This window comes from Trachypithecus francoisi, unplaced genomic scaffold (assembly GCF_009764315.1).
Source record: "Trachypithecus francoisi isolate TF-2019V2 unplaced genomic scaffold, Tfra_2.0 Lachesis_group5, whole genome shotgun sequence".
In the NCBI taxonomy this organism is placed as follows: Eukaryota; Metazoa; Chordata; class Mammalia; order Primates; family Cercopithecidae; genus Trachypithecus; species Trachypithecus francoisi.
The window spans coordinates 110150763-110175883 of record NW_022681470.1 but is presented as its reverse complement, the minus strand read 5'-3'; the positions used below and the strand labels follow the sequence as shown (position 1 = coordinate 110175883).

Below are 25121 nucleotides of genomic sequence, written 5' to 3'. Positions count from 1 at the left end.
GCCCAGCTATTCTTGAAAGAATCCAACTCCTAGCTTTCATGACATCTTCCCTTGTCTACCTTAGACAGAGGACTGGGCTCCTCTGACCCTTATAAGTCCAATACCAGGAGGGACAGCTGAGAAGATGAAGTGGCCTGTGTGTTGGGGAACCTTCTCAGTTCCAAAGGAAATAATCACTTTGGGTTTTAATTAAAAAAAATAAACAAAAAAACAAAAAAACCTTTGGACTGGGTGGAGGAATCAAAGACTGTAGTCATAAAAAGCTCCATGAACTTTGGGTGTCTTCAAACAAAGGTTGTCATTCTCTTACAGATGGAGCGTCTCAACCCAAAAAGGTTTGTCTGTATGGTGATGGAATGTGGTCTCCTGGTTTTCAGCATAGCACTAATTCAGCTATTCTACTCTTCAGAAAGCAGGAGGGAGGTGCCCGAAAGTGGATTATTGAAATGATGAAAGCCACTGAGGAAGTGAGTTCTGATGGTCCACATCCACGGAATTGCCATCATTTTTTTCTTTTTCTTTCTTTCTTTTTTTTTTTTTTGAGACAGAGTCCCGCTCTGTCACCGAGGCTGGAGTAAGTGGCGCAATCTCGGCTCACTGCAACCTCCGCCTCCTGGGTTCAAGCAATTCTCCTGCCTCAGCCTCCTGAGTAGCTGGGACTACAGGTGTGTGCCACCACACCCGGCTAATTTTTATATTTTTAGTAGAGACAGGGTTTTACCATATTGGCCAGGCTGGTCTCAAACTCCTGACCTCGTGATCTGTCCGCCTCATACTTTTACCCATAGTGCTAACTCAGACCACCACTCTCACAACCTTTACTTCCTTATAAAGTCACTGGGCTTCAAGATCAGGCTATCAATTATAGAGTTGCTGAAACCTCTTAGAGAGGGACTGAAGGAAGATGATGGAAGAAGAAATAGCAGTATGGTATTTTGAGTAAGTTTCATGTATGAATAGCTCCCAGGCTATCTCTGAACAGTTTTCAAGTGCAAAATTAGATTTGTCCAAATAATGAACAAGTAGTCTGTGGGCTGATACTCACTTCTATATGGAATAATTTGGAGCTATGGGCTTGGTGCTTATGATGCCTAAGCAAAGATCTCATTGCTACTTGGGAAGCAAGTATTTCCATTTTGCAAACATTTACTGGAAAGGCAAGCAAATATATATATATATATATCTGTATATGCACATACAGATATATATATATATATATATTTTTTTTTTTTTTTTTTTTGAAACAGGGTCTCATTCTGTCGACCACGTGGAGTGCAGTGGTGTGATCACGGCTCACTGCACGCTTGACCTCCCCTGGCTTAGGTGATCCTCCCACCTAAGCCGCCAAAGTAGCTGGGACTACAGGCACATGCCACCATGCCAGCAATTTTCTTTCTTTCTTTTTTTTTTTTTTTGTAGAGACAGAGTTTCGCTATATTGCCCAGGTTGGTCTTGAACTCCTGAGCTCAAGCAATCTGCTCACCTCAGCCTCCCGAAGTGTTGGGATTACAGGCATGAGTCACCATGCTGGGCCAGGAAAAGCAACTATTTTTGAACTACGAAGAACATGTGAAGAATGCCAGGGCACAGCTAAGGGAAATATGGTATTTGTGCAAATTAATGCTGGTGGATGCAAACTGTAGCAGGAAGGAAAATGGCTCATTCCCAGGACTCTCCTGGGACATTCTGCAACATCTGACACTCCAGAGGCCCAGTGCTGGCTGCTGTGTAACCTTACCATGGCCTGGAACTCAGAGCAAAGGCTCATTTTATCACATACCACTTGGCCATCTCCACTAGCTAGCTGTAAGCAAGGACCAGTGGTTGGCAGCTTGCCAGGGAGAGACATGTTAGCAAGAGGGAAAGAAAAGCCACCTGCTTTTCCTCCTGAGACCATGGGGTGAGGGGAAAAAGAGGTCACATCTCAAGTTTGGCTGTCTGCATATTTGCTTCTACCAGGCTAGCTCTTAAGTCTCTTCTGCTGTTTTTCAGGAACCAGAGAATTCACATAGCTCTGATTAGACATCAACTTGGGGCATGCTAAACATTTCAGCCTGGACACCCTGAGAGGAGCCAGTGCCATTGACGACAGCTGCTTCTGTGAGGGCTTTTGCTTGGCCAGAGAGGCAGGACCCTCTCGTTGGCATTTTGAGGAGCAGTGCTGGGTGGGCAGTGACTGCACTAGCAACAGTCTATACCAAGAGAAGGCCTCAAATTCCCAGAGAAGAAAGGCAGCGAGGCCAAGAAACACTGCCGCCACTTAACAAGTGAAGACTCATAGTGGAGAATAGGAGCTGAACATGCGAAGGAGTTTGGGCTTTACTGCCTTCTCTCCAAGCATTGGACAGATCTTCTCTGCTGTGATTATTCTCCATGAATCATCATCCATAGAAAGTGACTGAGGCAATAGAAAATGAATAATGAATCCCTCAAATAGGCTTTTGTGTTTCTGCCTGGAGGGTTTTGGAAATAACTTGCATCTTAATCTTTTCGACTTAGAATCATAGAATTTGGGAGCTGAAAAGGACCTTCATTAGGACATGTGGCCTCATAGAAAGACTGGAAGAAAAGATTTGTGGGTATGAGCCTCTGGTTCATCACTAAAAATAGGCATAGCCTAACATATATTGGAGGCTTTCCTTGTGTCAGCTACTCATTTATTCTTCCCAAACTTTGGGAGGCAGGTGCTGCTATTCCTCCATTCTGCAGAGGAGGAAGGGAGATGAGGAGACAGTAGATCACCAGAGGGCACCATGAAGGATGTGCTGGAACCATCATGTGGCACTGGTCCTGGTTCCAGAATCCACATCCTCTTGGTCATTCTACTCCCTCATCAAGTGGCTTTGGACAAGTAATTTAACTTCTTTGGGTCTCAGTTTTCTCCTCTGTGATCTCTAAAGTTTTAAAATTGCTAACAGTCTGCATCTGCCACCCAAGCATGTGTTTTTACAAGTCAGAAAAGTGTAGCACAGAAATGTTAAGTGACTTGCCCTAGGTCACTCAGGTTGCTAAGGGCAGAATCAGCACAGAAACCCAGGCCCAGTGACCACTGCCCCCAGGCAAGATGTCCTTCCCTTCCACTCCACTTTGGCAGGTGTTCTAGGGGAATCCAACTCCTTGCCTTAGAGGAAACCTGTTCGATGATATCAGATAGACTGGAGATGTTACGTTTTGGTGTGGCCAATCATAACACCAGGATGAGCTTAGGAGGCTGGTTATATTTGTCTATTTAAGTACCTCCAACCTGTCTATCTGTCTGCTGTTTGTCTGTCTTTCTCAGGTCATGCATAGTGATCAAACCCCGCCTGGTAACCGTAGGGAAAGAGCATGACTGGTGTGTCTATGCGTGCCCCCGGTGGTATCTCCAGTTGTTTGTCCTTTTCATGCAAATGTTGCCACCTTGTGCCAGCTCTCTCACCCAGCTTCCTTCATGACGACAGTGGTTGCAATTCTGCTCCTCTCTCCTCCTTCCCCTGTCCTTGGCTCCCTATGTCCAGAATCTGATCATTTACTGGTGTGCACCTGGGATGTGATATGTGCCTTGGGAGGAGACAGGGCCCAACAGGATCTCAGCTGTGCTCTGGTAATCAGTGCGCACCACATTACAAGCATCCCCATCCCAGTATCCTCTCTATTGAAAAAGAGATGGGAAAGGGGTGGATGTGTCAATAAACACACCATTTAAGGCATCTGAAACAGAACAAGGAAATCCTGGGTGAGGCATTATTCACAATGTGTATCCATATATGTGTGTGAGTGTGTGTGTGTGTGTGTGTGTTTCAGACAGTCTGAAATGAGCTCTCACCCACTGGTGAGTGGAAAATTAGCTTTGGCAAGTGAAGAACTGGGTGACAGGTGAGGAAGCCAGCAGGGTATCAGTGTTATCCTTCTACTACTGCTGTTTGTGTGTCGCTAACGACATCTCTCCCACCTCTCCCTGTTCCATGAAATATAAATTAGGTAGAGTAGAAATGACTTGGAAGGGCTTGGGCATGTGGGAAAGTGATATGAAGATGTTACAATGGTCTTGTGACCTTGTAAGCGAGCCATGTGCTTGCAGGTGGGCTGCGCTAGGCCAGTTGGGAATTAGCATTTTCCTGACGGCCCATGAAGCAAGCTGTGTGGTTTACATTTCTAGTGGGTGGAAGAAAAGATGGCACTCCAGGGACTAAGTCCTAGGAAATTCTGCCATCTGGCATAATGTTGGAGGCAGTATGTACCAGGACCAGGAGGCAGGAAATCTGGGTTCTTGGGCTGGCTCTAGATTGGCCCTGTAATCGCTAATGCCTCAGTTTCTCTAATTGTAAAGTGGGACAGATAATCCCACTGCTACCTTCTTGTGAAGGTAAAGTATGCAAAGGCCCTTTGAAATGTCGAGAGCACAGTTCTAAATGTGAGGCTTGCCTGCCAAAGGAATTTGCCAAGCCTACTGGGAGGCAGCAGTTTGCTTCTGTGTCAGTTTCCACGGTCTGTGCTCAGACAGGTACTTAAGCATCTCACATCCATAAATCTTAGCTCCTATCTATAGTCAGCAAATAAGAAAAAGGGCAGGCTGATGCTCTGCTTCTGTCTGATCTTCTTACCAATCCTACCCTCGCCTCCCCTCCCCCTGACCTGATGCGATGATCTTGCTGCTCTCCCTCATCTGCTCTGGGCCTGTCAGTTTAATTTAACAAGGTTGTGGGAGAGGTTTGATTTAATCAAACCAGTTGCTGTATCCATCCTGCTCAGAGGTCCCTCAGTGTCACCACCGAGATTCAGATTAGACAGTGACAATTACTTCTTCTTTCCTAGCTATTGCCTCCCCCCTCCCTTTCACTCCCTGGAGGGAACAAGGAGGCAGACCAATCTCCTGAGACCTAAGAATAGATGCGGGAGGATCAAAGGAGGGAAACAGGCTCTGGCCTGAGAAAGCCCCTCTCCATGCCTTACATGGCCTTGTTTAAGGCTGAGCAACAGCCCTAAGGGTGGGGGGAATAGAAAATGTGAGCAAAGCTGCCTTGCAAAGGCTCAAGGCTGCCTGAGGACAGAGCTGTGCCATTACTGATGGCCCCACAGAGATAAAACCAGTCTCCCTTATTGTCAGAAAAGTGGGGTGGAGGGTGGGTAGAGAAGTAAGATAGCTGCATGCTCTATGTACTCCAGACCATGAGCATTTATTTCCAGGTTCTCAGCCTGGATTCTGGGGTCTCCGGAGCTGGGAGACAACCACAACAACAGGAAGGCGAGGCCCCATCCATCTGAGCTTCTGTGGCTCTGTTCTTGGTGTGGAAGCTGCAGTGACAAGAGGAGATGCCACCTGAGCCAGGGGCTCAGGGGCGGCTGCGTGGGTGTGAGGTAACTATGCTGTGGGTGTTGGCGTGTGTGTGTGTGTGTGTGTGTGTGTGTGTGAGCCAAGGCAGGGGAGTCTCTGGTGCAGAGTTCAGAATTCCAGAACAAATCTCTTTTGTTGTCATTTAACCCTTTCATTTCCCTCTCTTTTCAGGAAGTGGGTGCTCAGCACCTCTTGTTCTCCTAAGCAGCTCAGAGGAGAGACAAAGGCCTCTCCAAGGGGAACCCTTACTTAGGGTGATAGAAATTCTTTTTCTTTTTGCTGCTTTGTGCCACATTCTTGCCTCCATTTGTCAGCAGGCAACTAACAGGTGTACCCCTCCCTGGGCCCCCTTCAGAGTCCCCCTCCCTGCCATTTGTCTCTCACCCAGATATCCAGCAGACACCACTATCCACAGGAGCTGAATATGATTAGCAGAAACCCTTCCTGACAGCTCCAAAGAGGATCCCTCAAATGCATATTCTATTGAGTGCATCTCATTGGGGCTGACAGCCGCTTTATCAATTAAATTCCACATTCCCAGTCTTCAGAGATGCCATGAACCTCCCTCCCTAATAAATCATAGGCCCCCAGTTATTGTTAAATGTCCCATCAGTCTCTAATAAACTCCCTGCCAAAAGGGGCAGGTTATTTATTATGCTGCCTGGACAAGAATAAATTGAGCCCCTTTCTCAAAAGGAGAAGAGCAAACATGCCACCTTCCTCCCTAAAGACTGAGGCAGTGGTGTTAAATGGGACAATTAATCAACGTGGGCCTTGCGCAGAGAGGAATCTGGTCTGAAGCCTGAGGGAGGATCACCTGGGGTTCTCTTCCAAAAGCCAGTGAGGCAAATCCCCGTGGTTGGGGGTGGCTGTGCAGTGGGCATGGGCTCAGGCTTTTGCTACTTCTCCCTCTTTCCTAATTTCTGAGGCTAGTCACCCCATAAGCCATGGGACACATGTAAAACACGGGTATTTTCCATGTTGGGAGGTAGCCAGCTAGGATTGGGCAGGGTCATGAAATAATACATTCTATCCAGAAGGGCAGAAGTTGTTTCTTGATAAACTTGATACAACATAAGTTTATAGATGGTGCCAGTTCACTAAACAGAGGGCTCAAGAATATAACAATGAAAGTATCCGTGGCCAGGCAAAGCAACTAGGAAGCAAAATCTCAGTTGTGCTTTGCTGGATAAGCAGCATATACATAGGGATGGCACTGGCACTTGGAAAGCCGTGTACCAACACCTAAAGTCCTAGGAACTGCTAGGTCTAAGAAACAGTGTGTGTTGTGGGCCTTTCCATTACTTGTCTCATATTAGATCCCAAACCTAGGTGATGCTCCAAGGTCTGCAAGTGAGGATCCACACTGCTCGGCTTTGCCATTACCCAAGCCCCAAGTTACATTTCCAATTGCATTTCTCTTTACTGCTAAATAACACTACCCACCTTTGGAAGAGCATAACACACTCATTTTATATTCCTTACGGTAGCAAATGAGGTGCTCCTTACTATAGGGCCAGTATATCTCTGCATCCTCATGTCCGGGTCATTTCTGCCATACCTGCCTCCACTCACAGTAGGAGACTTAACTTCCCTAAATGACTATGGCTTTCATGCTTCCACGCCTCTACACAAACTGTTCTCTGTGCCTAGAATATCTTTCTGAGACTTGTCTGCCTGGTGAGCTCTCTTTCCACTCCCACTGCCTGAAGAACGCCTTATTCATCCTTCAGGATAAGCTCAGGATAACAGCCCCCACTGCTTCACAGGACTTGAGCTTTGTCTCTTGGTGCTGCTGCCTTGGCAGAAGTGCTGGACTCCAGGAATTAGGTAAACGATGATCTTGTATGTGCAGTTGTTCTCTCATACTTCCATATATACTTTAAGCAACTTTGATTTGGGGTGTGGAGGAGAAGGACATAGAGAAGAAAGCTATTGCTCTTTGAATACCAAAAGCTGTTTTCCTCAATTTCTCAGAAGTTCTCACTCTCTCCCACATGACAGCCACACTTTGAATAACTAAGGCCCCGAAAAAATGTCAGTACTGCATCTGATTTTACACCAGCTTGTGCTACTTGCATATTTCAAGCTTGGTCATTTCCCTAGCTGGGCTGTCAACTCTTTTAGGACAGAGGGTAAAAAGGGCCTAGACTTTGCTGTCAAATAGATCTGAGTTCCAATCCTAATTATGAGCTCTGTGACTTTGAGCAGATTAGTAATCTTCTGAGGAGTTATTTGAGGGCAGCATCTTCTTCGGCATCTGACAGACAGAAGGCTTTTAGGATAGAGTCCAGACACTAGCCTGGCCTACACTTCATTCTCCTGCCTCACCAAAGCTTACTGTCCTATTTGCATTCTAAGCTCTTTTAGAATGTGCTATGGTGGTCTTCACCTCCAGACCTCCGTTTTCCCCTCCTCTGTCACAAGGCCAACTTTGATTCATTTTTCAGATCTTACCGTAGCTCTCACTAATGCTAGGAAGATGTGGCAGAGATTGTTAGTTGACCCCAATGTCCTTTCTCCCTCCCTCTATAGTAATGGACCTCCTCTCAAATCAGTGTATAGCTGGGCATGTGATTGTCCGGAAAAATGACATTTCCCAGATTTTTCTTTTTTTTTGCAAGAAGGTATAACTTTATGGCTAATTTCTTTCCAAGAAATGCCAGATAATGTGGCAGCTTTTGAGAACATTTCTTAAAAGGACTGCTGGCATGATGACCATTACCATTTCTACTTTCTATTTTGAGTCTTCCTCCTTCCTGCTGGCTGCAATGCAAACATGACGACTGGAACTAGAGCAACTGTTTGGGGACCAAGACAGAAGTCTGGGTGCTTAGGATCTCTGTGGACCAGGGCTATCAGTCCTGCTTCCAGAATTCTCTACAAGGGCAAAATGAACTTCTATCCTGGGGAGGTAACCTCCTATTTTGAGGTCTTACTTTCAATCAAACCTAATCTTGACTGCTAAGTCTTTCTTGGCTCCCCACATCTGGTTACCTCCTTGACTTCAGTAGCACCCTGCACTTTATACAGCAAATGAAGCCACCTGTTTGTGTGCATCTGTCTCCCTGAGTGCAGAGGCTCTGTTTACTTTGTTCTATCTTTGTATCTCTAGCACTTGGCTGATTTATAGGTGTTCAGAAAATTTTTGTTGAATGATTAGAGATGTTTTGTAGATTGAATGCAAATAATAATATTGCCTACCTTGTGTTGCTCTGAGGGTCAAATGAGAAAAAGGGGCTTTAAAACCTTAAGTTTCCTTCCCTTCTTTCCACATTCCCCCACCGATCCTCACACCCAGGGTGGGCCACCTTACACTATGCCTTCTTTTTGCTGTTTTCTTTTCCTCTGGGTTCAGAAGCCTCCAGTGCAAAATAATTGGACGAGATAATTTGAATCTTAACATCCATTCTGAGTCTGTCACTCTCACCTCTTCAGTTCATATGAATCTCTTCCTCCTCTAGCTCCCCGGAAAGGCTCTCCAGGTAGATGGAACAGCAAATACAAAGGTATTGAAGTGTTACAAGCCATGGAGAATTAAGCATTTGGGCTAGTTTGGTCTGGTTGGAGGAGGTAGGTGGGCTGCTCTGCCAGAGAAGAGACAGAGATCCCACTGTTATTTATCTGGGGGAGGCTGGGAGACAGACACAATCTAGCCCATTTCTGTATGTGTTATCCTCACGCCTTACCTAGTTATTAAATGATCTCTTGCTTTTGTGTTTTGTCTTTATAGTACTAAAAATTATAGTCAACAACACTGTTATAACTTTTGACTAGTGAGAAAAAAAATTTTGTGTTATTCACCATGGTTCCCAATAAATTACTGCAATATTTGTGTCTGTAAAACATCATAAACAACAAATGCAGTAACAGAATGCCTACAAAACTATAAATGTTTTCTGGAAATGCAGTCTTTTTGCTTTTCTTGGGATAATCCTGTGGTTCTTCAGCGGTGATTGGTGTGAGTTCTGCAGAACCACTGCTATGTGCATGGAGATCCAGCAGAGATTTTTGAGCAAGAAGGTGTCAACCATTCAATGTTTATTGGGTCCACCAGGTGCTTGGTGCTGGGCCGGAGGGCCTAGGATGACAAAATTACTGTCCTTGAGAAGCTCACAGTTTATTTAGTGTGAGGCACATACAAGTAACCAAGCAAATAAAACATAAGAGCCAGACTGGAATTATTGATAGTGTGCTGTGGGACCCTGGGGTGGGGAATAAAAAAGGGTGTCAAAAGGAGCAGGATCTGGAGCTGGACCCAAAGAGCCTAAGATATCCACTTAAGAAAGATCACTGCAGCACCTGTGGGGTACATGGCTGGGATAGAGAAGAAACTCTGGCCAGAGAGACCATTCAGGAGGTTTTTGCAAGTTAGGATGATAGAGGAACCTAAAATAGGGCAGATGCTATGGAGACTTAAGAAGAATGGATGAAATATTTGGAGGCAAAATTACTTGTGCTCAGTAAATTGTTAGAAAGTGGGGAAGGAGTCAAGAATAATTTCCAAGTTTGGGGTCTGGGGATTAGGCAGATAAAAGAGGTGAGGGCACTAAGAGGAAGGCTGGGACCTTTAGTGCCATCTCCTCCATCAGTCTCCATTCCTTCAAACGGATAGTTGACATTTTCTCAATATTTTGTAAATTTCCAGGCAAAACAAACCGTCAGGACCACCTTCCAATGGTATTACCATGTCAAAGCCCCTCCTCTATCATATGGAATCTGGACCATCACTGTATGTGTGTGAAGGGGGTAGGGACAATGACCAGTATCATAATCTATGGACAAAGTTGGGCTTGGTTGCAGAATATATTTAAGTTTGGTATTCTTTGTATTTTAAAAAAATTGTTTACTTTTTAAGAATTTGAGACAGGGTCTCTGCATGTTGCCCAGGCTGGCAACTCCTGGCCTCAAGCGATCCTCTCACCTCAGCCTCCCAAGAAGCTGGGATTACAGGTGCGAGCCACCCCATACAGCTAAGTTTGGAATAATGAATACGGCTGAGGTCCAGAAATATTTAAATTTGGCATGATGACTAAGAGTTTGTTATAGGAGCTCAATCATTTGATAAATATTGAACATTTCCTATGTGTCAGATTGCTTTTCCCACTAGGGATGCACAGAACAAGACAAAATGGGTCCTTGTCCTCATAGAGTGTGGGAGACAGGCAGTAGACATATGATTTCAGGTAGTTATAAGTATCAGAAAGAAAAAATAAAGCAAAACAAAACAAGAGAGTGCTAGGAAAGGCCAGGAAGCAGACAGGATGACAGAGCTGTCTTAGGGTGTTCAAGACTTCTTTTAAAAGGAAGAGCTCTTTGAAAAGGTGATATTTGGGCAGAAGTCCACAGCAAAGAAAAGTGGCAGAGACTGCTAGCCGCCTACGCATGAAATGATGGGGGAAGGAGCAATACAGAAGGCATGTAACATTTCAGAGTCTATTAGGCATCCGAGGGGAGGTGCTGCGGAGGTGGATGCATGGAGGCAGATGGATGTACACGCTTAGAGTCTAAAGGGAAATCTGAGGCGGGGATATGAACTTGGGAAATGTCAGTCCGATTCCAGGTTCCAATTCAACGTACTTTTATCAGAGTTTACTGTGCGCCACGGACTTGCTAGGGGCTGGGGGTCCGGAGATAAATTGGGTTGCACAGCAGACGGACACAGCAGCCAACGTAGTAAACCCTTGGGTCCGGCTACGCTCTGGGCGCACTCTGCAGCACAGAGGAGCAGCGAGTCAGGGTGCAGAGCGGGTAGCATTGGGGAAGAGGCGGCCGCGGAGCGAGACAAGCTGGCGGAACGGAAAACGGAAGCACGGAGCTGGGGCGTGACGCACCGGACACATCACAAAGAGCGCCGAGAGGGCGGTGGCGCCGGGGGCACGGCTTGGCGGCTCCGCCCAGAAGAGGGGCCGAGAGGCGGGGAGGCGCCCCCACCGCGGGCCCGCGGCGCCCTCTGCAGGCCCCAGGCAGCGACTTAACAGTTGCCTCATCTTTCCTCTCCTCCCTCATGCTGCTTTCCTCGGGCCACATTTTGTGTGTGTCTGGGTAGTGTTCCCTACTCTCTCAGCCTCCGACTCCCGTCCTTTTCCTCCACTTCCAGGCCAGGCGTGTTAGTGTCTTCGTGGGAAAACTGCCAATAAAGTTTTTCCTCTTCTCGCTCCCAGGATCCCCGCTTCTCCTCAAGCACCGCGAGATCTGACTGTGCGGCTACCATGGCGGCGGCGTTTGAAGCCCTGGGAGCCGTAGCGGCAGTGGCGACTGCTATGCCAGCTGAGCATGTGGCCGTGCAGGTCCCGGCCCCAGAGCCAACACCCGGACCTATGAGGAGCCTGCGGACCGCTCAGGATCTCGGCAGCCCGCGGACCCGCACGGCGGACGTGCTGTTGGCGGAGCCGGCCGACTTCGAGTCACTGCTGCTTTCGCGGTCGGTGCTGGAGGGGCTGCGGGCGGCCGGCTTCGAGAGGCCCTCGCCCGTGCAGCTCAAGGCCATCCCGCTGGGGCGCTGCGGGCTCGGTGAGAGCGGGGGCCCGGGAGAGGTCGGGGGTCGGGGCGGGAGAAGGGGTACTGAGGGGCGGCGGCGGCCAGGTCCTCACTGCAGCTCGGGAAGAGCCCTCGGTCGGCTCCCGGAGCAGGGCCCGGCCTGGGGCTAGGTGGTACGCTCAGTTAACTTATTTGTAAAACTAAGGTGCACTATTGAACTTGAGGATGGTTAAGACCTTTTTTAGCACTAACAGGTGGTTCTAAGTTTGAGAAGACAAACGGTAAACGGTCAGGGACTAGGCGTGTTCTCTTACGTTTTTGAGAATCAAGTAAAAATGAAGGTGCCAACTGGGAGAATCTCAGGAGACCCTTCTAGTTCTCTGATTCCATGCGAGCCCCTAAGCTGCTTCCGTGAGTACTGGCTAGTGATAATTTTTTTTTTTTTTCTTCGCAGATTTAATTGTTCAAGCTAAATCTGGCACTGGGAAAACCTGTGTGTTCTCCACCATAGCTTTGGACTCTCTTGTTCTTGAAAACTTAAGTACCCAGGTGAGTTAGCTCAGATGACCAGAGGAGGATGTGTTACGTGGACTTTACCATAGGTCAGATGAAATACCAGTAGCCCCTCAGAGCTAGAAGTGAATTTGATGAATGATTGAGTTAAGTGGTGGTGGTGGTGAACTTTGGAATTTTCTATGCGTACCTTATTTAAATAGAATAAAACTACCATATGTGTCAGTTTTCTCACTACTTGGTGATACAGACAGGGATTCTTTTACTTACTAATGTGAGACTTAACATTTGACTTGATTCATGGTAATGTAGTGCTCTGGCTATTGCTGATAACTGCAGGGTTTGTTTTTGTTTTTTGAGAGGGTATGGCTCTGTCACTTAGGCTGGAGTGCAGTGGCGGATCATCGCTCACTGCAACCTTGAACTCCTGGGCTCCAGTGATCCTTCCACCTCATCTTCCTAAGTAGTTGAGACTACAGGTGTGTGCCACCACACCTGGCTACTTTTTGTATTTTTTGTAGAGATGGGGGTCTCTTCAGTGTTGCACAGACCGGCCTCGAACTCCTGGGTTCAAGCAGTCTTCCCACATTTGCCTCCCATAGTACTGGGATTATAGGCATGAGGCACCACACCCGGTATGCAGGTGGTTCTTAAAGCTCTGTAAATGTATCATATTGATCTCCCATCTTCTAGGTTGTCTTAGAGTGTTTCTAAGATTGCTCTACCCAAATTAGCAGGAAATTTGGGTTTGGGGATCATTTCTTCAACAAAGATTTGTTGAGCCCATATTACGTATGAACAGTATGTCAGGCATTGGGGATTCAAAGATGAATTAGATGTGATTCTCATAACCTTACTTTGTAGTTTAGTTGTTATGGCAGACTGTATTTCAAGTTCTCAGGCATTGGTATATCTGATGATGAGTCTTCAACAGTGGTTTTTAACCCAGATATCCATGTTCATCACCTGGGAAGCTTTTTGAGTCCATCTTATATCTGCCAAATCCTAAGTGATGTTGCACATTGGAAATCCTCCTACTTCCCAAGAACCTGAGCTAGTCTAATTGTAGACTAAGATGTATTTGAGGTTTTGGCTTCTGATAATTTGCCAACAGATAAAATGCTAAAATCCTGGAAAAGTTTCATAAATTCTTTTTTCTGAGTCTCACTCTGTTGCCCAGGCTGGAGTGTGCAGTGGCACAATCTTGGCTCACTGCAACTTCTGCCTCCCAGGTTCAAGTGATTCTCCTGCCTCAGCCTCCCGAGTAGCTGGGAATACAATTGTGCATACCACGTGCCCGGCTAATTTTTTTGTAATTTTGGTAGAGACGGGGTTTTGCCATGTTAGCCAGGCTGGTCTTGAACTCCTGACCTCAGGTAATCTGCCTGCCTCAGCCTCCCAACCTGCTGGGATCACAGGTGTGAGCCACCATGCCTGGCAAATTCATATTTTTAATTTCAGATCTTTGGATTATCACAGTTATATTATTTTGTGTGTGTATCAAAGTAATACATATTCATTTTTAGAAATAGGGAAAGTTCAGGAAAATTAGGAAGTACCAGAAAACAAAATCTGTAATTTCACTACCTAGAGAGAAACTGCTATTAACAGTTTTGGCATATTTTCTCCTAGTCGTTTTTTTTTTTAATCAATTTTTTATTTTTGTAGTTAAGAGCAAAGTTTTGTTTTCTCCTTCTCCAGTAGTTACATTGCAAAGTTTTTACCGTGGCTCTCAAGGCCTTTTGTGATTTAGTCCCTGGAGCTAGATCTCTGACCTCCTTTACTTTCCCCCAAATTCTGTCATGTAGGCCTTCTTTTTCTTCCTCAAACACACCAAGAACACTGCCATCTTATGGCCTTTGCATTTGTTGTTTCCTGTTGGTGAAAACGCTTCCCCAGGTGTCATATAGCCAGTTCTACTCTATGCCGTACATGTAGGTCTCTGCTCAAGTGTTACCTCCTTAGAGGAGGGTTCATGATCACCTCATTTAAAATGACTCCTTCTTTCCCTGTTTGATTTTTTATGATACTTTTCATTACCTGTCATTACTTATTTTTGTTTATTGTATATATTCTTATCCAAGAATGAAACTACTGTGAGGGCAAAGACTTTATACTGTTAACTGTTGATTCCCCAGAAACTAGTATGTTGCCTAGCACAGAGTAGGTTCTTACTTAATATTTGTTGAATGAATGAATAAATGGAATACAGTCAGCCCTCCCTGTCTTCAGGTTCTGTATCAGCTGATGCAGCCAACTGTGGATCAAAAATACTCAGGGGCGGGGTGGGGGAACTATAAAAAATAATACAACAATAAAAAGATATAAACAAAACTACAGTGTAACCATTTACATAGCATTTAAATTGTATTAGGTATTATAAGTAATCTAGAGATGGTTTAAAATATGTGGCAGGATGTACATAGGTAACATACAGATATATGCAGTTTTATATAACAGACTTGAGCATCTGCCAGTTTTGGTATCTGGGGGCTTCCTGGAACCAATCCCCTGTGGATACCAAGGGATAACTGTATCTTACCTTATCAATAAAAACTCGTTTGAAATGATCATTTAAATGAAATATAGTGTGTCATGTAATGAATATTACCAGTCCCCTATGTATTTATTTCTCTGACTCAAAAGTATACTTTGTTTTTTTTTTAGATTTTGATCTTGGCCCCTACAAGAGAAATTGCTGTACAGATACATTCTGTTATTACAGCCATTGGAATCAAAATGGAAGGCTTAGAGTGTCATGTCTTTATTGGAGGAACCCCATTATCACAAGACAAAACCAGACTTAAAAAGTGTCATATTGCTGTTGGATCTCCTGGTAAGATAACAATGCCTGTTGGTAACCAGGGCTTTTAAGGAACTACATACTTTTAATATAACAATAAAGATATATGGGAGTCTTTGATAACTGTGATAATTATTTTGATTAGAAATAATTAAGAGCGGCCGGGCTCGGTGGCTCAAGCCTGTAATCCCAGCACTTTGGGAGGCCGAGGCGGGCGGATCACGAGGTCAGGAGATCGAGACCATCCTGGCTAACACTGTGAAACCCCGTCTCTACTAAAACATACAAAAAACTAGCCGGGCGAGGTGGCTGGCGCCTGTAGTCCCAGCTACTCGGAGGCTGAGGCAGGAGAATGGCGGTAAACCCGGGAGGCGGAGCTTGCAGTGAGCTGAGATCCGGCCACTGCACTCCAGCCCGGGCGACAGAGCGAGACTCCGTCTCAAAAAAAAAAAAAAAAAAGAAATAATTAAGAGCATTAGACCAGTGAGATTTAGGCACATGACTGGTTTACCAGTGGAATTTATGAAATCCGCATTCCTAAGTATGTTTGAGAAGACATGGGATAGACTTTTGAGAAGAGGAGAAATGCAATGACTTTCAGGAGGCCCTTCTAAGCCATGGATTGGGATTATTCTTTGGCTTCCCTATTATATTTGGTTGTGAATCACTCAGAATCAGAATCCTGCATTCACTGCTTTAGGTCTTTTGATAGAAGTGGTGCTTATTTACTGGTGATGAAACGTGAGGGGAAAACAATGAGTTTAGGCAAGATCAGGGCCCCAGATTTCTAATTTGTGGTTTAGTGTGTACCTGCATAATGAGAGTTGAATCAGGAAATTCAGCAGAACAACCTGTGAATAAGTAGAGTAACATTGACTGAGATTTACACAAATTTGGTACATCATAAATATTTCAATTTTTTTTTCTTTTTTTTGAAAATTAGGCAGAATTAAGCAACTCATAGAACTTGACTACTTGAACCCAGGCAGTATACGCCTCTTTATTCTTGATGAAGCAGATAAGCTTTTAGAAGAAGGCAGCTTCCAGGAGCAAATAAAGTAAGAAAAATAACTCACTTGACTATTAAAACAGTGTCCCAAAGTATCTATCTATAGCTTTTCCAAGTGGTGATTATTGTCTGAATACTTTACATGGTGTCTGTTTTTATTTTGTAGTTGGATTTATTCTTCCTTGCCTGCCAGTAAACAGATGCTGGCAGTATCAGCTACTTACCCCGAATTTTTGGCTAATGCTTTGACAAAGTACATGAGAGATCCCACTTTTGTAAGACTGAATTCCAGTGATCCAAGTCTCATAGGTATGTATAGCTTTTAGGTACTTATATTATTGGTTTGTTTGTGATATTCTGGAGCTTTCCCTTGCCTAGTTGTCTCTTGCTGTTTATTGGTTACCATTAGCATATATGTTTTAACTGATAGCTCTTCTTTGTAGGTTTGAAGCAATATTACAAAATTGTCAATTCATACCCTTTGGCACATAAGGTTTTTGAGGAAAAGACTCAGCATTTACAGGAACTGTTCAGCAGAATTCCATTTAATCAAGCTTTAGTCTTTTCTAATTTGCACAGCAGGTAATGTAACTTAAAAGGTCATCTGGGGAACTTGTGAAATAAAATGATAGTCATGGGGCAATATTTGTAAATTTGTAACCATTTATGTTACATTTCATAGAGCACAACATTTGGCTGATATCCTTTCTTCTAAAGGTTTTCCTGCTGAGTGCATTTCAGGTAAGTTCATCTCTTAACTTTAATCTTTATTTAGTACACTGACTTGAAGCCTCCAAAGTCAGGAAGAAGAAATACGACTTCATGAGTTGTCTTGAGAGTGTGAAATTATCTTGTGTCTTTTAGAGTAAAGGAATTTTCAGGCTTATTTTTCATTGGAATTTGATAATGTCAATATCATTCTGTTTTTAAGGAGTAACTTGGTATATAGTAAAAAGTTAGAAAACTAGTGTTCAGAGAGACGTAATTTTATTAGAATCTCTCACAGCCACAAATAATTATATAAAACCAAGTTTGTCTGTGTTAATATAAAAATATTTTTTCTTTAGAATTTTTTTTTTTTTTAAGTAATCATTGTTAAAATGCTGGAGATTGCTAACTGAATTGACTGTTTTATGGTTTTGTGGAAGGCAAAAGTGATTGAGTTCTTGCCGCAAAGTTAAATGGTTATTGCTGGCATAATAAGAATGAAAGAGTCAAAGGATTTTTTTGATCAGTGAGGTCCTTTTTAGGATTTTGTTTGGTGTCAGCTTAGTTTTTAACCTGTTGGCATGAGCTTGTTTAGTTATGGTATATCATGAGATACTGGGGAGACTATTTTCTAATGAACCAATATTTTAACTATAGATCACACTTTAATACCAAATTATAAACAGCTGATTAAAGCATTTGTATTTTCCTAAGAATTGCTACTTACACTTCATATGTAACTTTGCAAATAGAATGTTATATATTTAGGCATGGCTTGATCACTATTTAAGATGGATTTTTGAATTTCAAGTTGATTGCCTGAACCATATTTTAAAAGACTTTAACTTTGGATCTTAACCTAGATTTGCACAGAAGGACAGAATTAACTGTGGTTGGTGTATTAAAAGTGTTAAGACTGGGTCTTATGTTTTTTACTTTTTGTGGATTTGATAAATATGTATTAGCTTAGTTGTTTTTATGTGACTTTCTTTTGGGATCCTTTTAGGCAATATGAATCAGAATCAGCGTCTTGATGCTATGGCTAAACTGAAGCAGTTTCATTGCAGAGTCCTCATTTCCACAGATTTGGTAAATTTCCTATTCAGTTTGGGTGACTAATCCATCTTGACATATGTTCTATTATCAGATGTACAGATTTCATCTATTATTTTATGTAGGTGTATCTAACAAGAATACCAGAAGATAATTATCTTTCCGGTGCTGAGGAAAATACTTTCTTAAAAATGTCTTTAATATGTTGATCTTTGTCCTTGAAATTAGTCATTAGGAATGAACTTCCTTTTCCTCTGCTCCTCAATATTCTGTTCTTAATTTGGCTCTTGGTTAAACTGGAAGAATATAATATGGTGGAAGACTATAATATGCATTGGTAGCTATGCCATACAGTTAATGCAAACAAATAATTGCTATCTTCTTTAAGACTTCTCGTGGGATTGATGCTGAGAAGGTGAATCTGGTTGTAAATCTGGATGTACCATTGGATTGGGAGACATACATGCATCGGATTGGGAGAGCTGGCCGTTTTGGTAAAAAAAAAAACAAGTTTGAGTGCTTACTTTAAGGGGTGGGATCTGTAATGTGACAGGTGGGCTTTGAATGTTATTTTTGTGAAAATGATTTACTACCTAACATTCTCTCTGCTATAGGTACATTGGGACTGACAGTGACCTACTGTTGCCGGGGAGAGGAAGAAAATGTGATGATGAGAATTGCCCAGAAATGTAATATCAACCTTCTCCCTTTACCAGGTACATTTCATCTGTTTCGTGTTGCTGTCAAAATAATTATAGTGGTGATAAGCATAATAAAAATATAAATAATAGCTAACACAGAGTGCTTATGATGTGCTGGGTACTGTTCCCAGTCCTGTATGTACGTTAACTCATTGACTTCTCACCATACTCCTGTGAGGTGTGTGCGATTGTTTTGTAGATGAGGATATTTAGGCATAGAGAGAGTAAGTAAAGGTGTTACAACTAGTAAGTAGTAGGGAGGGGAGTGCAAGCTAACAACTGGCACATGAAAAATGAGAGCTGGCTGGGCGCAATGGCTCATGCCTGTAATCCCAGCACTTTGGGAGGCTAGAACGGGTGGATCACCTGAGGTCAGGAGTTCAAGACCAGCTTGGTCAACATGGTAAAACCTCTTCTCTACTAAAAATACAAAAATTAGCTGGGCGTGGTAGCAGATGCCTGTAATCCCAACTACTTGGGAGGCTGAGCAGGAGAATTGCTTGAAACCAGGAGGTGGAGGTTGCAGTAAGCCGAGATCAAGCTATTGCACTCCAGCCTGGGCAACAAGAGTGAAACTCTGTCTCAAAAAAAAAAAAAAAGAAAGAAAGAAAGAAAAAAATGAGAGCTATATTAGCACATTAGCTTTATTAATTAGTGGCTTTGCAATTTGATTTTATTCTTTGATACAAGGGGGGATATTTTACCTCTTTTAAATTGGCTGTGAACGTAATTCTTGCCATATTCTCCTTTGTCACCATGTGGAAGGAACAGCATCTTGAATTTGAATACTATTTTGAAAAATTGGAGTGAAATGTTTTCTTTTGATTTCAGTTCAGTCATTCGTTCTGCTTCTTTTTAAGTGCCATATTGGAAGCAATGTATGTTTGAAACTATTAATGATCTCTTAAAAACAAAAAAATTCTAAAAAACCCTTGAGTGGAAATATGGCATGTTTGATGTGCATGTTATACAGAAAATGTGCATTATAAATAGTGTATATTCATATATAGATGTATGTCTGTATAGAAAAATACACATATAGGTCACGCCTGTAATCCCAGCACTTTGGGAGGCTGAGGCAGGTGGATCACGAGGTCAGGAGATCAAGACCATCCTGGCTAACACGGTGAAGCCTGTCTCTACTAAAAATACAAAAAGTAGCCGGGCATGGTGGCAGGTGCCTGTAGTCCCAGCTACTTGGAAGGCTGAGGTGGAAGAATGGCATGAACCCGGGAGGCGGAGCTTGCAGTGAGCTGAGATCCGCCATTGCACTCCAGCCTGGGCGAAAGTGCGAGACTCAGTCTCAAAAGAAAAAAAAAGGAAAAATACACATATAGTATATACATGACTTTGTAGAATATGGGATATTTAATTATTGAATAAATATAATTTAGTATTTTACCGATTTTGTATTTAATTATTATTATTATTTTTTTTTGAGACGGAGTCTCGCTCTGCCGCCCAGGCTGGAGTGCAGTGGCCGGATCTCAGCTCACTGCAAGCTCCGCCTCCCGGGTTCACGCCATTCTCCTGCCTCAGCCTCCCGAGTAGCTGGGACTACAGGCGCCCGCCACGTTGCCCGGCTAGTTTTTTGTATTTTTAGTAGAGACGGGGTTTCACCATGTTAGCCAGGATGATCTCGATCTCCTGACCTCGTGATCCGCCCGTCTCGGCCTCCCAAAGTGCTGGGATTACAGGCTTGAGCTGTATTTAATTATTTTACAAAGCTAGATTAAGCACAGATCTGGGAGTTCTATGTATTCTAGTAGATCGGGTTAGTAATAACTCATTTTATGATCTTTTACAAATCTCTGTAATTGCTCTGAGCTTAGAGTCCTGATTTGCAAAGTACTTTAGAGTAAATGGTCTTTAGGCTCTATGTCAGTTCTAAAACTGTCAATTCTTTCTGTGTATAAGTCTATTCATAGTCTAATATGGGAAAAAAATTGAAAATTGGTAGAAGAGGGTTAAGACTTTTTGTAGGATTCAGTATCATAGCATCTAGTGATAAAAATTGCCTTTGGATACTGGAAAATGATATATTTGGATCTTTATGTAATGTTAACAGGGCCCTGAAATCATGAGAAAATGATATTCATGCTGTTAGGTCTATATTGGACTGGGAGCTTGTGTAACAACAGATGTTCAGATGAGTTTCCTGGGGCAGAACTAGGAGGGAAATTGGCCTGTATTACAGGACTAGGCAAGCAAGGGATATCAGCTGAGTAGTAATGAGAGTTTTAATCATAGAATCTGTTCAGCAAAGGATCAAGAGACTTCATTGAAGTTTCCAGACCTGTTGGATTTATAGATAACATGGAGCATAAATAGCAACAACAGGCAAGATCTTTGTAAAGCAGGGGCTTGATATATCTTGTCTGCCTAAGACAAAAATTGATCACACTTTGAAAGTTCTGAGTGCTGGAAGCAAATTGTCACACCTGGATGGAATAGAAAATTTAGGAGGTTGAAGCTAGCAAATTCTTTAAAAATTAGAAATGTTACTTCTAATTTTCATAGTCACCAGATCTTTTCATAGTCATCTAGTTTTTTTCCCCATAGAGGTTTTCTCTCTATTGTTAAGGGCAGTGATTTCTCCCTGTTGGAGTATTGGGTGACAGATTTAGTTGGGTGTACAGCATTGTAGTTGTAATATTTTGTAGTCAATAAGCTTTGGGGAGCACAATCCATTTTCTGATATCTTGTTTTGCTGTCAGAAGTATTGAGATAAAGGGGAGGGGCTGTGGAGAGGGAGGAGAGAAAAGATGGGAGAATTGCAGCAGACTTGTACATTATTCCTAGAGTAAGCTCTTTTTCTAGTGAGGGTGAGGGGAGATAGTGCTTGTGAGTATGGGATGGGTCTTATGTATTTCTTAGGCAGATTTCTTTATTACGGGATTGCTTCAGTCTTTAAAAATATTAATATATCTATTAAACATCTTAGTATATTTGCATATTTTGTTTCGTAAATGTATTTGATCATAGAAAACTTTATGAAATCATTCAGAAAACAATGGTCTAGAGTAGCTTGAGAATTTTAATACATTTGTCTTCTTTTTTATGTAGATCCCATTCCTTCTGGTCTGATGGAAGAATGTGTGGATTGGGATGTGGAGGTTAAAGCTGCTGTGCATACATATGGCATAGCAAGTGTACCTAACCAACCCCTAAAAAAGCAAATTCAGAAAATAGAGAGAACCCTTCAAATTCAGAAAGCTCATGATGACCACATGGCATCCTCTAGAAATACTTCTGTATCTGGACTATCAGTCAAGTCAAAAAATAATAACAAACAAAAGCTTCCTCTGAAAAGCCACTCCGAGTGTGGAATCATAGAAAAAGCAATGCCACCAAAAGAAGTGGGCTGTGACAGGCAATCTGAAGAGCAAAAAATGAAGAATTCTGTTCAGACCCCCGTTGAAAACTCCACCAACAGTCAGCACCAGGTCAAAGAAGCTTTACCTGTGTCACTGCCCCAAATTCCTTGTCTGTCTTCCTTTAAAATCCATCAGCCATACACATTGACTTTTGCTGAATTGGTAGAGGATTATGAACATTATATTAAAGAGGGGTTAGAGAAACCTGTGGAAATCATCAGGCACTACACAGGTCCTGGGGACCAGACTGTGAATCCTCAAAATGGTTTTGTGAGAAATAAAGTTACTGAACAGAGAGTCCCCGTATTGGCAAGTAGTAGCCAATCTGGAGACTCTGAGAGTGACAGTGATTCTTACAGCTCAAGAACCTCTTCCCAGAGCAAAGGAAATAAGTCATACTTGGAAGGCTCTTCTGATAATCAGCTGAAAGACTCTGAATCTACTCCTATGGATGATCATATTTCTTTGGAACAACCTCCAAATGGAAGTGACACCCCCAATCCAGAGGAATATCAAGAATCATCTGGAATCCAGATCAAGACAAGACATAAAGAGGGGGCTAGCCAGAGAGCTAAGCAGAGCCGGAGAAACCTACCTAGGCGGTCTTCCTTTAGATTGCAGACTGAAGCCCAGGAAGATGGTTGGTATGACTGTCATAGGGAAACACATCTGAGTTTTTCTGATACCTATCAGGATTATGAGGAGTACTGGAGAGCTTACTACAGGGCATGGCAAGAATATTATGCTGCCGCTTCTCATTCATATTATTGGAATGCTCAGAGACATCCAAGTTGGATGGCAGCTTATCACATGAATACTATTTATCTACAAGAAATGTTGCATGGTAACCAGTGATTGTAGGATATACCTGAGACCATCAGGAACTATCAACAAATGATACCTTTGGATATCCATCCTCCTTGACTTATAGTACAGTGGTGTATAATGGCATTTCTGATAAACTTGAAAAGACTTGAGGCTTTCCACTGGAACACATCCATTTTTCAGACTGTTTTGATTTAGGCCAGGTATATTATCTTCATTTTTAAGAGTTTCTTTAAGAAATTTCATCAGATTCTTGAAAGATAATTTTTGGGACATAGAGTTGAAAGTTTCAGGGTGCCATTTTCTCTAAGATCTTCCCAAAAGAAACATTTAAAAAGATGACATATATACCACTGCTTACTTAAACACAATAAAAACAGTAGATTTGAGCAGTAATGTTAGTTTGCTTGTGGAGTTCTTTACAAAGGGCTTAGGCCGCATTTCCTTCTATAGAGGTGCATTCTTGTAGAAATTTGTGGCATGGTAGATCAGAAAATCCTCTTAGGTTTAGGCAGGAGGGAATATTTAAACATTGTTTTAGATTTTCATAAAGGTATTTGATTTGATCTGTTTGCTTCCAGTAAAAATACTTGTTTTTAGTAAAAAATGTAAGTATATTTACTGCTTATTATTTATCTTTTGAATGTCTTTTCTTGAGGTTGTGAAAGCTGTCCACAGTTTTACTGTGTATTAAATAGCTGAGGGTCATCAGTGGCTGTCTTATTTATGTTGCTCAGATAGAGGAGCAGCTCTTAATCTTTTTTGGTTCTTGGATCCTTTTATGAATCAGCTGAAAGCTATAGATTGACTTCAGGAAATTTCTCATTCCATAAACAGAATTGTGAGTGTAATTTCAAGGGGTTCATAGATCTTCTGTAATTCATCTATATAGTCCAGATTAACAAGTGACCTGCTCTGCTGGTAGGCTAGGGGGAAGTTCTAGCTATTAGTTTTTAAGTATTTTGTGGAAGCTGGAATTGATTCTCTTCAGACACTTCTCAGTACATCCTAATCTTGTTTCTTCTAGGAAATGTTCCCCAGTTTTTACCTCTAATGTTAGGATCCAAGAGGAGCTGTTGTTTTTCTGAGCTGATCCATCTGTAAATTTTCTTGATTTAGAAATTTTTATGATTTAGAAAAATGTAATTGGAAATTACCTATTCTTTCCTTTTTTCCTCTGGAAGTCCTTTTATGATTAAGCTTTTGGTTCCCAAGACTTTCTGTGAACTGGATTTTTGATGAGAGAACCACTTGTGTAGAGAGATGTGTATTCACTTTTTAAAAGGAAAGCTCTTCTTTCCTGTGTACATACTTGTCTAGGTAGTATAAACACGTTCCCCAGGGCTGTCAGCAAACACCCACAGCCACTGTCATTTATTGTCCAACACCTACATAACACAATTCTAAACTCCTATTTAACTTGGATTCCTGTCATTTGGATTGGGCAATATTAGGCTTTTCTTACATGTATCAGTATATGAATTAATAATGTAGATAGCAAATCCATAATTAGGTCCAGTATGTCATTAAGAAGTAGAGATTTTAATTACACATTTAAATAAGATCCTGTCATTGATATATAATTGAATTTACTTTTTCCATCCTTTCCCCCACAATACAGCCAAGTTCAGTTTGTCATTGCTAGGGGATTTTAATTAGGGTACTGCTGTATCTTAATTAGAGATGAAGTTACATTAGTCTTCAGACTAATTGGATTCTCTATTTTGTGTTTGCTTTTTTTTTTGCCACAGAAAAATAAGCTGGAGGTAAGCATATGTATAACATACAAAAATACTAATTGCTTCAATTTCCATAAGCTTTTACCAGGAAAATGGCAGCTGCCACCTTCTGGAATAACAAGTAGCTATAGTTGTGGATGTGGAAGGAATCTTCCACATACTACTATTTGTGTGTGACTTACCGTTGTGTGGAAAATTTTTTTTTTAATTGTCAGTCTAGGTGCATCTTTCCATCATCTATTAGGAACCATAGAGAGGTTTTAGGTAGATTCACTTGAGAAGGCTCTGTGGTGGTGTGAAGAAGGTACTTGTCCTGGTTGATACTGCTACTACCTACTTTTTAACCTTGTACCAGTCATTTAACCTCTTATGATTCAGTTTTCTCATCAGTAAAATGAAAGTTGGACTAGAAGATTTTTAGGATCCCTTCTAGTTCTATGATTATATGACATATGCTGAAGAAAAAAAATAGTTTCTAGTTCAGGAAAAGGATAATCAAATTTAAAAATTCAAAAAGCCTTTATAAATTCAAGTAATTTGGACAAAGGCTGGTGTGAATTGGTTAAATATCTGAATTTGTGAATACTTTTAAATCAATA

At 42.3% G+C, this 25121-nt stretch overlaps 1 protein-coding gene and 1 long non-coding RNA gene across 2 annotated transcripts; one reads left to right on the top strand and one right to left on the bottom strand.

Moving 5' to 3' along the window:
• Positions 1–1243: 1243 nt before the first annotated feature.
• Positions 1244–11100, bottom strand: LOC117076031. The gene is made up of 3 exons (XR_004434209.1): positions 10895–11100; positions 8745–8901; positions 1244–3631 (listed from the first exon to the last, which is right to left on the bottom strand). It is a non-coding gene; the product is annotated as an uncharacterized LOC117076031 (long non-coding RNA).
• Positions 10917–23418, top strand: DDX20 (DEAD-box helicase 20). The gene is made up of 11 exons (XM_033198976.1): positions 10917–11827; positions 12249–12343; positions 14975–15143; positions 16054–16168; positions 16286–16428; positions 16563–16701; positions 16802–16860; positions 17834–17916; positions 18269–18374; positions 18495–18596; positions 21648–23418. The coding sequence occupies exons 1-11, from the start codon at positions 11527–11529 to the stop codon at positions 22811–22813; spliced, it is 2478 nt and encodes an 825-aa protein (XP_033054867.1). The 5' UTR covers positions 10917–11526; the 3' UTR covers positions 22814–23418.
• Positions 23419–25121: the final 1703 nt, after the last annotated feature.